We start from the raw sequence: 16,864 nt of genomic DNA on the forward strand, positions 1-16,864 counted from the left end.
TGTTTCTCTTTTCAACTAGAAGTAATGCTGATCCGGTGTCACATGACAGAATAATAATAATAAATACAACCTATTATGTGGTTCATGTTATCCAACAGGATATATATTATCTCTTGTTTGAAAACTAGCTGTAAGATTTCACAGAAACACAGCTGACTGACGACACACTTTGGGGCCTTCTTTATTGGTTTGGCAACGCAGCCTCTCAAATAAATCTACAGTGTGGCGTTCACAATCTTATCTCCCTCACACTGATGCAAACACTTGAGAGACACATAAACTGGCAGAGCTGTACGGCGATAAGAGAAAGAAAGCACGAAGACAGAAACTTGAGGTTTTTCATGACAGCATTGACCGCGTCGTATTACATGAGACAGAACTGCAGATTACACTCCATGTGTGTGCAAATACTTATTTAGTATTTCTGGCTTGACTGGCTATGAGTTTGAAAAGGAAGCTGCCTGGTCATGCAAACAGTGGAAACAATGTCGGTGCGGCCGCAGCATTTTCCCCACCCACCCATTAAAATTCACTCTTTCCAATCCCCAAACCCCAAATCTCAACAGCAACAATAATCCATTTTATCTCCCATGAGGACCGATTTCTGCCATTCTCCTTCTTCTGGCTTCTTTCTCGGCTCCATTTTCTAATTTTCCCCAAAGCCCCCTGCTCACTGGACATCACCCCCCCCCATCCCCCACCCCACCCCACCGCACCTCTTTCCCATTTTTAAGTCGCTTCCTTCTTTCGTTTCCATTTTTCTCTCACTTTCCCTCCCCAGCCCTCCGTCTCTACCAGGACTGCTGACTCGTCTCTCCCGGGATTGCGCCTGCTTTGATTTGGAGCTCAGGTCGGGGCTCAGAAACCATAGCTAAAACAAACACGCGGACTTGGCCACCGCCGCTCACACACACACACATATGTAGATACACCTGGATATACAGCGCTGATTACCCCTGAAGTCAGAGCGAAAACTAAATGTGAACCGAAGAAGGTGAAGGAGGCGAACTCTGACTACTTACAGTATGTTTAACACGCAGACTTTTCCTCCTCATTCACACGCAATGTCTTTTGCTCTGGTTCTGATTTACCAGTAGTATGTCACCCTTCCAACCAGTACCCCACCCCACACACACCAACCCCCCTTCGCCACAAGTGTGTGCGTGTGTGTGTTGGGAAGGCTGCAGAGCTGCATAAAGGGCTCTTTATTCGAGTCGGACAGGGAGAGGAAATCAGCTTTAGAAGTAAAAACAGAGGGAGCAAGAGCGAGATGGAGACCACAGGGCTGCACATCTGGAGTTGTTACAAGGCTTCCTCCTGCTTGCCAAGAAAACGCCGACATTCCTGCCCTTGCTACAAAGACCATGGAGCCTCTGCTCTCATCCAGTCCCACTCCTACACACACACACACACACACACACACATCCATCACTCAAACGTCCAAAAACCACATACATGCTCACATGTACTAAAAGCAGGGGACGCACGCAACGGCTGGATCGAGAAGAGGGAACATACAGATGCCGTAGGAAATACACATATATGCCTCCACGTGACAGCGGGCGTCCTCCCATCTGCCCACATACGCTTCCACTAAAAAGCTCCCTCCCTCTGCAGCCAATCCTTCACCCGCTCTCCAAACTTTACAACACACACGCCAAATGAATGCATCTCACTTCCTGTTCACCTTTGACCTTACACTTTCTCCCCGTAAGCCGGAGAAGGGAGCCAGAAGAAAAGGGGGAGGACGAGGGGTGGAGGGGGGGGGGGGGAGAAGCCAGACGTAGGGAGGGGAGAGAGAGAAAGAAGAGAGGAGAAAGGAAAAATGGGGGGCCGGCGAGCTCCTCCTCTTTCTCTCTCCATATCTCCTCTCTCTCTCACTCCTTTTCTCTTTCTGTCTCTCGAAAGAGGAACTTGGTGGCCAGTTGTGTGCCACGTCGAACCTCCAGTCGGTCCACCTTGGTCGCTACCGGAGCGCCTTCCTTTTCTTTTTCTGTCTCTCTTTCTTTCTCTCTTTTCTTTTTAACTCCGTGAAGCAGCACTTAAACACCATCAGCCAGGTTTTGCTTCAACGTCACGGCTGAGTTGAACGACAACGGCCCAGAGATGAAATAGGGCTAACTGGGCAAGATGGGAGGAAAACCAATATCGGACAAGAAGAGGATGCAAAGAGGAGAAATGAAATCGGCAAGTCGCAGGTATTACCTCTTTTGGGGGAAAACGTCTTTCTGTTTTGCATGCGTCCAAAAGCGGAAATGATTCTGGGGTTTTTGGTGGGAGGCGTTGGGTTAGTGTGATCTGCGATGACCGCAAATATTCCCTGATGCCGTATGAGAGATTACGAGCACTTAACACAAGAGTCAGCTTGTTGATGCGTCGACATTTTAAAGTTCTCTCGTGACTTTTATTTGTTGATTCTTGGCCTGAGGTTTGGCGGTGGCAAACAGAGGTGAGACTGTGTGAATTTATATATTCTGCATCTCATCTGTACGTGTATTTTCTTTTAAAGTTAAAAAGGAGTTCTCAGGTTGAGGAAAATTGGGAAAATAATTGAAGTTTTCACCAATAATACGTCAAATTAAACAAAAAAACGACTCTTTAAGCTCATCAGGCGTAGATTAACCACTTTTCAACATGTTTTCTTTATGACATTTCGAACGTCTAAACGGCATTTCTGCGTCTTGTGTTTCCCCCATTGAGCTCGGTGAGGAATGTTTCTCCTCACAGCGGGAAACAGGAGGGATTGTCATTGAATCTGCCAGTCAGTGGCCATCACCTCCGTCTAACCTCTCCTCCTCCTCCTCCTCCTCCTCCTCCTCCTTCTCCTCTACCACCCTGCCAGCCCCCCTCATCCATCCCTTCACATGTTGCGTCTCCTCCGGCTCGCTCAATCGGCCTGATCAGCGCTTTGCAGCAGCCAGACCGTGAGAGCAGGAGGAGCCCGACTCAGGGGTCGGATACCGGATTCGCGGTGAGTATTAACCGTTGAGAATTTGTACCGTGAAACGTGTGTGCTCGTCACAACTCCTTCCCAGCATCCTCCAGTCACCCAGCCCGCCTGCCCAGTGTTCAGACTACCTGTTCAGGAAGTAGTGGTTGTACAGTAGTCTGCACATTGGTTAGGCTGGCCGGGGAAACACGGGACAACGCAAAGGGTCCAAAGGAAGGGGAACGAGAAGCGGGGCTGAGGAGGCATCGAGCACATCGGGCTGTGGGAACATGCAGCACCACCCCTTGTCCATCTGGACCAGGCTGGGCACAAGCCTAAATAAAGCACCCAAGGGCTCCACCACAGAGGCCTAACCTCGCCCAGGAAGGATTTATGAATGACAGAAGTCTTAAAAAATTTAGGGGCAAATGTTATAGTTTATTTTGCTATGCTATAGGTTTATTGTGTAAAGAAAACAGAGGTTAAACTTGTGAAAATTATACCTGAAATAAAGACGCTTTGGATTTTTATATGAGACTGTCTGTGTTTTTTTTTTTGTCTTATTCAGAAATGGCTTTGCATTCAAGCTTCAAGCTTTCACAGAAATAAATAAGCATCATCTTCATATAGATATATGTGACGTTGCATTTTCAGCACATTGTTTATTTTTCGACAAAAGATCTGGCTGGAACCAGAAAAAGTTCAACCACACACACACACAAAAAAAGAACGCTTAGCGAAAAAAAACGATAACTAAAGCACACAGTAAACCCCCCCAGCGTCACACTGCTCTCTTGATGAAACTGTACAATTATGCCTGCGCTTTTCCTGCATCAGCTTGTGGCTGCTTTACCTCAAATGACCATGTAATGCGCGGAGAGGCAGGAAGCCACCATGCAAAAAAAAAAATGTCAAAAAAAAAGCAGCCACTCTGTCATTGTCTACTCACCGTGTTTTTACGAGTCTTTGTATAGCGCTCCCAAAAAAAGACGGGTTTTGCGGCTTCAGTGTTTGTGTGTGACGTCGTGTGAAACGTTACAATTTTAGCCGGACCCCCTGCCTCGTGTGCCGTTGTGTTTTCTTTCCTTTCTTTTCTCGGTTTGCCTCCCTGCCCGCCTGTCTTTGATAAAGCGAAGCCACATTTTGAACCTAAAAGTGAAGGCAGAGACATTCACACGGTGTCCCTTCACAGAGCATCATCGGCAGCAATGAAAACCACAGACCAACCTGTTTCCATTTAGAGTCCTGCCACTATGCACACTAGTTTATATATATGATTTATATATATACATATATATATATATATATATATATATATATATATGTGTGTGTGTGTGTGTGTGTGTGTAAGTCAAAGCCCCAGGAACATGCACACACAAGCACACACCCTTATGTATCGACACGCGCAGCAAAAGGCCTCACACACACACACACACACCCTATAACAGACATGTTACTGGTGAGTGTGTTGAAAGCAGCAGTCTGCTCTTTCCCCCCCAGGATGTTTACAGCTGGGATCACCAGGCGAGTCTGGTTTTCTGGCAGCTTTACAGCAAAAGCAGGGAAACCCGGGCAGACACACACACACACACACACACCAATGCACCCGGTGGACACACACACACAAAGGGCACCCAAAGAAAATACATCCTACAACCACTAAAGGACAAGTAATGTCTGGCATTTGCCTGGAATCTCATTACGAGAACATGAATATCAAATGTCCTGAGAGTCTATAAAGTATTTTTTTATGAACATTTTTGTTTCTTTTCAACTATTTTTACAACCCATCCATGTTTCTCTGCCTCTCCCTGGCTCTGCTTTGGGAGGCTTGAAGCTACAGAGCAGCCTGATTCAAAGAACTGGCATGTCCTGTGGTAATACAGACCAGAAGGTTCCTAAGAGCACACTAACCAAAACATCATGGCACCACTAGTTGGGTTGAAAGTTATTATTAGCGTCTGGGGGTGTTGTGTGTCCGTGTGTGTGTGTGTGCGTGTCTGTGTGTTGCCAGACTACGGCAAGGGTTTTCCCCTATGACAAGAGGCAGCCACAAAAGAGGCAGCCAATGAAGCGGCCGTGCGCTTATTATTTTTTTCGCAAAGTATGTGTATGGAAACACGTCTGCTTGGCTGCAGCTGCTAAAGCTGCAGAAAAAGATGCACCAAATTTGCTTCTTTCTGTCAAAATGTAAACAAAAAAAATAAAAAATCCATCAACTGTGTGTATTTTGGCAAACGTCCATCCAGGTGCACCGCGGAGCCCTGAAGGCGTACCCTAAACATCTAAAGTGTGCGTGTGTGGGGGATCCTATGTACAATGCTTGGATGGAAAACATAATGGAAAGTTTCTTTTTTTTAAGGCTTTTTACTTTCCTTTTTTTTTTTTTTTAAACTGTACGCAGTGCCGCCGTGCCCTTCAGCCTCGGCGCTGAGCTGTAACACCGCCGCAGAGTGTTGGTTTTAGGTCTCAATGCGCCCTCGCGGCTCCTTGCTCAAATAAATATACAGTACAAGGAGGAAAGACGGAGGGAGGGGGCATAAGGGAAGGAGAGGGTGACAAGGAAAGACTGAGACAGAAAGAATGGAGAGGTGGATGAGCCAGGGCGAGGATGACGAAGCGTTTCTTCTGCTTTTGGGATGAACTCTCGGGGATGTCCAAGGCAGACTTTTTAGTGCGAAAACGGGAGGAGAAAGAAAGGTATGACAGGAGGATATACTGCTTAAATCCCCTCTGTGCTACCTGTGCTCCCAACTTTCTCTCCCTTCACATGGTCCTTGTTACTCCTGCTGCTAACCAACTAACAAGAGACACTCCCGCCTCCTCCCCTCTCCTCCCCTACAATCCAGTCCTTCTCTTGCTCCGTGCCCCTTCTTTGAAATCAAGTAAGTTTATTAGAAGCAGCTTGTGAGTGTGTACGTGTGTGTGTGTGTGTATGTGTGTAAATTGGGAACAGGGCAGGGGGCTCTGGTATGCACATGTGTGTGCCAGCTTTGGCGTCTGACATGTTGGGGGGTCTTGACTTTTTAGAAACGGGCCTTCTCGGTCCTTCACACACACACCCACACACACACACACACACACACACACACACACACACACACACACACAGAGCGAGCACAGAGGGCTGTGGCTAAGGCCTGGAGACAGCGAGACTGTGGCTAGCTCCTAATAGTTCTGCAAAGCATCATGGGACACCGCTTTGACCAGTCGCTCTAGTTAACAAAGCATGTCGGGGTCGGATCGTCTCAGTGTGCAGAAGACAACCACCCGACGAGACCTAAGTCGTATTTGCCGATCCCCCGGCCAGAATGAAGCAGACAGTGGAAAAGAAACTCGGAGAATAGACGCTCCGATTTAAATAGTTTTTTTTTTGTTGGCTTTTTTCCAAATGCACCAAAATTACAGCCAAGATGAAGAAATATTTCCCAAATCAAGCCAAACTTTAGCCTAACTTTGAGAAAATACATAGTTTATCCACCAGGAGGCACTGTCCAGTTTATTTTATATATACATTTATTAACACCTCACTCAGTAAATATCTTTAATTCTGTAACAACCAAATTTAAGGGTTTTCTTTTATATAATGTTAAGAAAAAGGCAAATATATCTTGCTCAGGTGCCTGTTATATTTTCAAATAACTGAATGTCTTTAAATACAATTTAATTTAATTTAAATCATGTACAAAAGAACGCAGTCGTAGTTTTCCTTCTGCTTAGTCTTACAACAAGCCTTGTATTCACACAATTAATCTTTATATTAATCTTTTGTTTATTTTCTTTTGTTCTTTCATCCCTTTATTTGTCAGGTAGTGGCAGAGAGAGACAGGAAGTAATGGCGTAAGAGAGAGGGGGCGACGTGCAGCAAAGGGCGCAGGCTGGAATTGAACCAGCGCCTCTGTGGTGAGGATTATAGTTTCAGTTTATCTTTTTTTTTTTCCATTGTTGTTTTTTTACGCTGCATTGCTCTTTGGACTCGCCACAAAGGACCTTACTGACTTTAAGATCTGGCTACGAATTCAAACAAAGTGTTCAAGTGTGTGCGTATCCAGAAACACGCAGGTATGCACGCACTACATCCTAATTCAGCGTCCATCTCTGCGAACTCACCTCATCGTCCTTGTACCAGGACAGAGACTCGGCGGTGAGGACAAACCAGTACTCCTTGGCTCCTCCCTTCATGATGCCGATGTTGTTAATGGTCAGCCAGCCCTTTCTGATCACCTGAGAAACAGACGAGGACAAACGATTAGAAACAACCAAAAACTCACCCTCGATCTCCCCACATTAATTTTCAACTTGTCTGTTCAACTCATGTACCTACACAGAAAAAACTTTAATGAAACAGCTTATAGTCAAAGCCAGAAAAGAAAAAAACACTCACCTACACGACTAAACACATTCCTCACACTCTTTTTTGTTTTTCTTTCTCTTGTTTTCCATTCTCTCCAGACACTATAGACACATACAGTACGTGGTGTGCGGGGTTATTTACCTTGAACCGATCGCTAACTCCTCTCTCCGGCTGAATGAGAATGTGGAGAGAATATTAAAGCTATGCCAATTTTTTTTCTTGTTGTAAAGGTTGTTCAATTTCCAGCACATTACAGCTGGCTGCTGGGATGGCAGCAGCAAGGGGGACAGCAAGCAAGGTGGGAGATGAGGGAATTAGGGAGGCTAAAACAATAATGGCTCATGTCAAACCTTTTTTTCTTTTCAAGATCATGCAATGAGATGCAGGGCCTTGACGGTTTTATACTGAACTGTATGTGCTTTATGCTTGAACCGGGAGACTGCGCTGATTTGACTGAATCCACTACGTGTTCTTTTCATGTAATTTGAACAAAAGGACGTTTCATTTTTGTCATTTTTTGAGAGATTTAAAGTCTGGAAAACAACATCCCCTTAATCTTCATACTGCGTTTAGCATCTTTCAAAAGTTTGGGATTTGAAATAGAAACAAAAACTTAAAGATCTGCTGATTTTGGGGCAATAAGAACATAACGCACCGGTGGACGCATCATTATTTGGGGCATTATGCATGAAGCGTCTCTTTCATCTGCTTTTATTTAATGTTTAATCTGTAAATTTATGCTTTGTTGCGTCCCACAGATTCCAGTTTGAAGGCGCCGAACGAGGAGAACAGAAGCTGTGGGGTCTTAAAGGGCCAACGACATCCATCTTTAAACAGGAAGTAAAGTTCACCAGTTTGTTTACTACGTGCCCCCAACCTTTGACCCTAATCTGGGTGGTTGTTATGACAACTATGGAGGTGCCATATGTCTACCATACTGCAGGCCTGTGTCTTTTTTTCCCCCTGTTCATTTCAATTAAGAAGAAGGAGGGAACAAAAGAGGAGGATTATGTTATGTTTGATAAGAAAACCTCCTTTTTCTCTGAGATGCAATTTCAGATGAGCGACTTTCTCTTTATGTAGTTCAAGCTACTGCTGGGGGGCATCTCATCCACGGCCAAAGCAAACGCGAGCAAACCGAGCCTTTTCTACATGACTGAAATATGCATGTGTAGTTGACACAAGAACAACGTTACATAACAACCTGATTTAACTCTTTTGTGTTCTCTGCAGGCTGAACGGTGCATGAGTGAGCATGTGCCTGCAGGGAGGTCACAGCTGAAGAAGAGAGGAAAGGGAAGCAGCCAAGCATCTCCCACTACAGCCACCTGCCAGTCTGCTAGCAGTTACAATAAAAGTCATCTCACACACACACACACGTGTATCAGCTATAACCCAAAGAAAACACAACAGACGTACGAGTTTAAACACATATGGACACGCGTATCCTGAGAGCTCAAACGTATAAAAGCCTATCCGCACACATGCACAGGATCACACACACTTGCACTACTCACCATGATTTCATCCTGAAGCAGAAACGCCACAAAGAAGGAAGGAAGGAAGGAAATAGAGCAAAGAGAGAAGACACTCAGTAGAAACATTAAGCAACAAAATGATAGATAATAGAAAAAAGAATAAAATAAAATGTGCAAATAGTAGAAGAATTTACAAGAAGAGCTTTAAAATGCATCTAAAAGCAGATTGCAAATCATGCTGTTTTTGTAAAAAATAAATATGTGATGCATTCACTGTATCCGGTTACTTTGTTATATTTGTTTGACGATTTCTGCGCGTCCTACTTGTCTCTTTTATTTTCCCAGACACTTATGTGGACGGATCATTGCGCAGATTCTGCTGCAGCTTGAGATTCGGACATCTGCTGCAAAAAATATCTTTCTATTTGATTATTTGATGTGACTGCTGTGTTTGTAGCCGTTATTAAAGCTTAAAAACACGGAAACTAAGATGTATCCAAGGTATTTTGTATTTCTGTTTATACCGACATCATTATGGCTTTCACCGAAAGGAAAAGTTGCAGCCCTGCTCATTGTGAAAGTTATGGACTGTTGCCCGCACTGTATGGCTGTGAAACATTTTGCATGAGGAAAAACACAAAGAGCTGAGTGCTAACAGAGTGAAGCCTCGGGGGAAAGACCGCATGAGGTTCAGATGTCGTGTTGCTGGGCAACGGATCTGGACTCATCCTGTTTCTGCAGCTCAAAGTAGAAGAAAGTAGTAGAGTGTACTACTACAACCTGCAAAAAAACGGCGACAATCTGCAGCCAACATGTCTGCACGTGTGAGGTGACAGTACCTGGTTGCCAGCTGCCTTCTTCTTGCTCATTTGGCTGATCCTCTGCTGAGCACTGCGCAACAAAGCACATCAGCAGACGTTATATTTTGCCCTTAAACTCCAAACAAACCTGTTGGGTCTACTGAAGTGACTACAGATGTATGTATGCTAGCCACAAAAAAAAACTCACTTGGCAAATCCAATGAAGTCCTCGTGGTTGGTGTTCATGTAGCTCAACTCGATGTCTATCAACAGCAGCACCTGAACAGAGAGAGAACAAGCGGCTATCGATGAGTGTTCATTCGTTTTTACAAAGATTCACTGAGAAATGCATTCATCCATTATGAAAAGAGTAAAAATATAAACAGTAAGTAGGCCTGTAGTAATAGATGCTAACATGAAATAATAACATCAGTAATTGGAAAGTCTGGAAAGATTAACAGGCCCCTGGAAACCGATTAGTAAAAGACAAATGCGTTCCACATAGGAGCGGAGTGAAAAGAGGCACAAAGCGATGACGTATGATGTGAATGCACGCAACTGGATGTGGTTTGTACTATTTTTGTTTTTGTGGTCGTGCGGGGTCCCTTATGTGGATGTTTGCTTGACTTTCAAAAAAGAAATGTGGCTTCTCACTGAGGTTCTGATACTAACAAGCTAGTTCCTTAGCATCCATGATGGAATAGATGTACAGAGGCTGGTCAGTCAGACCTGGAGTCGTGAGCTACAGCGCCCTCTAATCGACACCACATCATGTTCCAAACATGTTAATATGACCTGATTTGAACGATTGCTATAATAATAGTATTATTAAAATTAATTTCCCTACAACTGAACAGTCAGTGTTTATATCTAACTGGCTTTAGTTGTAATCCTTGCATTCATAGTACCAGTTGGAGGCAGAAGCTGGACATTTCAGCCATGCATGATTACATTCAGCTCAATATTTGAGATATATTTCTACAAATGGTTAGACTTGGTTTTCATAACTTACAACAGATGTTTTTAATCAAAACTAAATTTAGATTTTTTTCAGATGACTGAAACTAATCTTTCCGTGTAGGCCTTTGAAACTGCAGATATAACCCCTGGTATCATTAAACTGCAAACCACACTATATGCAAGGAAGGAAACCTATTTAAAAATAATTAAAAAATGAATTATCATTTTAATCAGCAAAAAAACTCTTTGTACTGTGAGTGTACTTTTAGTTTTTTTTACCTGGCCCTTGGTGCGGTTTTCTCTGTCTCTGATATGCTGGGTGACAATTCTCTCCATTTCCTCCCTCAGCATGGGATACTGAGCCAGCTGTGAGCAGAGAAAACAGTAGGTAGGTAGTAAAAAAACAAATACACATGCACACGCTATCACTCGTCTACTATAGATACGAGCCTCAGTATACAACAGTACTCATCTCACTGAACCACAGCACACAGTTCCACTAATACAACAAAATACGTTACAGAAACACAATTAAACATGGTATGTGTTGAGGTTTGTCCCAGACTCAGCTCTAGTCCCTGCTCACCCTCGAGAGGTGGGGTGGATTTGTGATAGATCGGATTTTAAGTGCAAAAAGTCCGTTGCCAATATGGAATGAATACAAAAAAAGACTAGTGCAGAGTCTGTGATATTACCACACGAGAACAGAATAAACAATGTTCCTGGCAGAAAAGCTTTCTTTTCCCAACACACTGTGGGTCTTTTTTTCCATGAGCTCATTGCAAACCCACGAACGCAGACATTGGTGGGCCTCCAATGTGACACAAACACATTTGGAGAAGTGTGAGGAAAGAAGAAAAATCGAGATCACAAGCGCAGGAAAGAAAAATATATGTGCCATTTTTTTTTTTTTTTTTGTCCAAGTTACAATGCATCTTTCACGTCTGTCAGATGAAACTGATTTACTGCTTCCTGGGTTTGGTCCAATTACAGATGACACCCATAAAGAATAGCCGCTTGAAAATAATGGGTCATAATGTTAAGATGAATGTTAGTTTAAATACTGGCATTAAAACGTGTCTCATCAGTGGCTAAGTGTTTGAAACACATGATGATAAGTGACTGCTCTGCAAAGCAGCTTTAAGCAGCTTTGTCACGCTTTTCTTTTTACCACATGTTGTCCATACAAAAATACTTTGGCTCTTACTGCTAACAATAATGAGAAGCAACTCATGAATCTCTGAGGTTGTTTATTTTTTTATTTTTTCCAGATTTTTTCCTGGTGAGTTTCTTGCTTATCCAAACAGACACGGCGTTACACTGCTCAACAGATTTTAAAGCCAGTTGCGATGAATTGGCGATTTTGCGCAATATAAGTATAAATTAATTTTATTTAGATGGCGCCAGTTAACAAAGTCGTTAACAAATTCACTTATGAGACTCGAAAGGCGCATTGCAACTTGAAGAAGGTCTGTCCAAATTTGTTGCAGTGTTCAGTGTCTAAAAAACTGACTGATAGAGGAGGAAAATAATCTATAAAGTAATAAAAAAAAAGGCGTCAGGCAGAAGCACTCACACTGATTCAGACTGACATGCAATGCAAAGAGGCAGGGAGGGAGGGAGGGAGGGAGGTAGGGAGGGAAGGAAGGATGGGAGACAGGGAGGTGTAGGAAGACTTCAAACTGACCCCTTTGTGGATTTTCCCAACCACTGTATATTATAATACAGTATCTTTAAATACAGTATGTCTCTGAAAGTGAAATCAAGATAAAAGTATGACAGAGAAGAGAAATCCAAAGGAGGTCACACTACTTTGCGAGGAAGCAGCCGATTCAAAGGTTTAGAGGGTGACAGGATGGAAAGAAAAACGAAAAGAGAAATAAAGAGACGCTCGAAGTATGCCAGTTAGTCAGTGAGTGGAACTACACAATCAATCACTCCAGTATATTACTGACAAAGACAGAAAAATATGATTATATAACCAAATTAAATCAAATGATCTGTAAGACACCATGAGGTCAAATAGGAAATAAAATTAGCTAGCATGCAGTTCGCTGGATTGTCAATATGAGGCCAATAACTGACAGGAAGACAAATGACAAAGAAAGTTTAACCAAAAAAGCAGGTTAAAATGGTTACACCTGGAGTAAGGATAGACCGATAATTGCAGGCTGAAGAACGCATGAAAACTACAGTGAATCTTTATTAACATCCCTGTCACATCTGTAATTTTTCTATTTATTAAGATATATATATATATATATATATATATATATATATGTCTTAAATGCATTTATGGGCCTTTACTTTTTAGTCTTTATTCAACATACATTACAGTTCAGCATCAGCATAATTTTATGTGATTTTAAAAGTAAAAGTTAGCATAAAAACCTAGCTTTAGCACCCATTAGCTCTGTTACTTTACACTTACTATTTAGCATAAGTACATTTTTGTGTTTTTTTTTAAGTAAAAGTTAGACAGACAAATCAACGTTACCTTGCAGCGAAGCATTAGCAATATTTTAGAAGTGTTTTTAAGAGTAAGGGTTAGCATAAAGTCTGAGGTCTGATGTAAGACAGTCCCCAGTAGTGTTTACTCAACATTAGCTCACAATTTAGCATTAGCACTATTTTATGATAATAAGTGTTTTTAAAAGTAAAATATAACATAAATGCTTAGCTTTGAGGATACAAAGCTCAATATTTACACAACATCAACTAAGGTTTAGCATTAGCAATAATTTGAATGTAAAGGTTAGCATAACATCTTAGCTTTAAAGGTTAAACAGTTCAGTTTTCTCAGCATTAGCTTGCAGTTTACACTGTAAATGTGGTTTATTGACGTAAAAGTTAGCATAAAACCTTAGCTTTGATGATTAAGTGTACAAGTTCAATTTAGCATTTGCACTATTTCAGAAGCGCTGTGTGTTAGCATAAAGTTTTAGTTTTGAGGTTTAGCATAAATATTGTGCTAATTTGCTGCAGATCAATAACATAAACTCTCTGTAACGTACACTGTAAATATACTGCTCTTTACACGAGTACTGTTGTCTCTCCTAAATCTCATGATATCAGCTGTGAATAAAACATCTCCAGCCATCAGTCTACCCCTACACGAGGTTAACAGAGAAAGTGAAAGTGGCTTGGTTCTCTATGGCATTTTACCTTTTGACTACACTTGCGTATGGTGGAGGTGAGTTCACTCACTACCATATCTATACACTTCAGTGTGGGCTCCTTCAGCTTTTGGATCTGCTTTTTCACTATGGCCTCAAAGGCCAGGTCAGGGGTGAATAGCCCCGTCCTGTAGGAATAGGTAGGCGGCACGAGAGAGAGAGAGAGAGAGAGAAGAGCAAAAAAGACAGAAAGAAAGAAGAAGAAAAGACAGAGAAGGAGGGGAAATTAAAGCACCAAATGAAGAGTTGTAAGAAGAGATAAAGGAACAGACAGGTGGAGCAAAGTGAGAAAGTGAAGAAGTGAGACAAATAAAAACAACAGGAGTGAAACAGACGAGGCAGAGCAGGTAAAAGTTGGAGATGGAGAAGAAGAATAACAGATTGAAGATGAAGAAGACAAGAAGAGGTGTGGGGGTTGGAGGGATAAACAGCACAGAAGGAAGAAAATGCAAGTGAGACATTTGGTTTCCCCTGAAGCCATTCTAAAACAGGACGGAGCTGGAGTCTCTCTAAGAATGAGGCGCAAACAGAGAGAGTAGACAAGAGAAAGAGAGAGAAACAGAGAGAGCGAGAGCTCCCAGCCTGCACAACTCCGCCAGCCAAAAACTCCAAGCAACGCACCAGCGAGACCACAGCTGTGCACCCCAACGTTCAGCCAAGACACCCTTATCTCTCCTAGTGTTGACCCATCCTCCACTCATCCCTCCTTGGGAGCCTAATCATAACATTTATTATCTCATGTTGTTGCAGTCCAGCCGCTGTAGAAATTTTTGGTCACAGCGGATCCAATCGGATAAAGACGACTTCTCTTTCTCTTTGGCCACTCTCACACGCCTCTTTAAGTTAATAGTGTGCAGCCCTCGAGGAGCACTGAAGTGCAATGAAACGGTAATTGTCTCCTGGCGGTTGCAGGTGCACGGTTGCAGTCTCGCACAGAACTGAATGTGGAAACTGAGGTCATCCAATATGGCTGCCAGGTATTCTTAATGATAGATGATTTTATGGATACACCAAGAAAAGGTGGAAAAAGTATCATGCTCAAAGAATAATTGCATTAAACCAGAGGTAATAGACTACAGACTACTTGGGTACATACTCTGTCTTCTCAAAACGTTATAAAGTTAAAGTCTGAGAATCACTGAACATTATCTTTGATGGGCAACCGTATTTCAATGATGGCTCAGCTTCCACACTGCACAAATATCAACCACAACCAGCCTGTCCAGCCCAACCCGGCCCAAGCGGTACAGTAGGCAGGCAGACAGGCAGGTAGGCAGGCATACCGCAGACCACCCTGCCCCTCCAGGTGTCCCCCTCGCTGTCCAACAACAACGAGGGCTGGAGAGAGCCAGGTGGTTACAGTAGAAAGGAGTGAATAGCAGAGGGACTTTGTGGATGAGGGTTGAAAGCAAAACTGCTATCCACCGTTTCCTTTGTTTTTTTACCTTCTTGGTACACTGCCTAACCGTATTGACTAGCTCAGAAATGACCATGTCCACACATTTGGTGCAAGGCTCTTTTATCTTCCCAATCTGCCTTTTCACAATGGTCTCAAAGGCCATGTCCGGGGTGAAGAGGCCAGTTCTGCCCGACACAGAGAGAACCAGCCACAGGGCCAAAAGAAGAGAGGGGTGTTGGTGGTGGAGAGAAGGAAAGGAGGAGGAAGGTGGGCAGAGAAAAGAGTGTTAATTGTTAAGACTGACGCTCCATTTTGGAGATTTTCACCCAAACATAAACACATATTTAATACTATTGTATTAATGCAAATTGTAAGTAATCAAAGTGGATTTCATAGATGTTCAAGTTCTCTGCATATGCTCTGGTGCAATCTCACTCGATACTGAGAATTTAATGGATTCAATTCATTTCCAAGGAGAACTAAATGTTTTGCACAGCATTTGTTTTCTGCAGATAACACATCAGGACATTGGGTAACCAATACAAACAGCCACGGAGACTGAATATGTCAATACAAGATGTAATTGATGAATCTCTCTCTTGGGTATTTATTATGGGGTTATATTTACAAGTAAAGATCATATGAAGAGGTGCCCTCTTTTGGTGTTCACAACTTCATGACTGGAAACTTTCTGTATTTCCTGAGTTCCTGAGGTGTAATGTGTTCGCTGACGTTTGAAGTCTGACAAAAATGTTGATATTCCCAACAGCCTCATCTTTTCTTTCTGCCTTTTCATTTCCTACATTAAGCATCCCAGTGGTTAGCTTGCTAAACTGTTAGCCTCTCTGTTGCTTCTAGACGGCAATATTTGCCCAGCAGTGACGTTCTCACGACTCACGGCTGAGGTTAGCACTTGGACGCCGAGCATTTGGTGTTCCCATGTCGGAAACACGAGCTCACAAGTTCCATTTGAAGGCAACAAATGTCTGTGCTGGATTATGGAAATAAAACATAGCTTGCAAGCATTCTCACGATGCTGTTTATCACGGAGCGCCGGGGTTTATAACGTTATAAATTAGTTGTTAGCACACGTTGATTAGTCTAGAGAAATCAGGTTCAAACTATTAATGATGGAAATCAAAAATAAATGTGTCCGTCATGGAAATAAATTAAATACCATTTCTTTGCACAGAGCAGTTACGCTTCAGACATGAAAAGAGATGAATGCCTATACTCATAAAGCTTGCTGTATACTGTCTGATTTAGACCAACCAAACCGCCAAATATGTATTTTTTTTTCCCAAACAGGAAGACAGAGCAATGAGTTAGCACACATCACAGATAAAAAAAAAGAAAATGCAGGATTTCACCAGCCGCACAGATGACAGACAAACAGGCCACACACCAGCTTGGATAAAGAAACAAATAAAAAGCACGTGGAAAGGCCAGGACATTAATGTGTCCTCTGTTTGAGCGAATTTTAGGTATCAGTGTGCAACAGAGCACTCAGCACATGTCTAGTGGTCTAGGATTACATAGGCAGGGAGATGCAGTAATGAGACAAAGACATAAGAGGGAGGTTAAGTAGAGGAGGAGGAGGGGAGGAAGCATGGAGGGGAGAGCTGGAGGGCGGACGTGCCTGATGCCGTGGATGTTCTTGATAGCGTAGCTGATCTCCTTGCGGAGTTCTTTCTCGTCAAACTCCATCTGAAAACCAGACAAAGAGAAGAGGGGCGATCACACACGTTACGTTACATTCTGCCTGTAC

General features: G+C 42.9%; 1 protein-coding gene across 2 annotated transcripts in view; it reads right to left on the reverse strand.

Annotated features, from left to right (window-relative positions):
- The window catches only part of dnm1a (dynamin 1a), a gene marked incomplete at its 3' end in the record, with an annotated part of 43,822 nt that overhangs the window by 10,429 nt on the left and 16,529 nt on the right, over positions 1-16,864 (reverse strand). The window contains exons 9-15 of one of the 2 annotated variants that reach the window (XM_084571960.1): positions 16,736-16,803; positions 13,687-13,825; positions 10,801-10,887; positions 9,770-9,840; positions 9,601-9,652; positions 8,801-8,812; positions 7,040-7,153 (exon numbers count right to left, since the gene is read on the reverse strand). In XM_084571960.1, coding sequence (XP_084428086.1) covers positions 7,040-7,153; positions 8,801-8,812; positions 9,601-9,652; positions 9,770-9,840; positions 10,801-10,887; positions 13,687-13,825; positions 16,736-16,803 — 543 coding nt within the window. Of the gene's footprint in view, positions 1-7,039; positions 7,154-8,800; positions 8,813-9,600; positions 9,653-9,769; positions 9,841-10,800; positions 10,888-13,686; positions 13,826-15,142; positions 15,282-16,735; positions 16,804-16,864 lie in introns of both variants that reach the window. The other variant, XM_084571959.1, reaches the window with a different exon arrangement.

Source organism: Chelon labrosus (assembly GCF_963514085.1).
Source record: "Chelon labrosus genome assembly, chromosome: 22".
In the NCBI taxonomy this organism is placed as follows: Eukaryota; Metazoa; Chordata; class Actinopteri; order Mugiliformes; family Mugilidae; genus Chelon; species Chelon labrosus.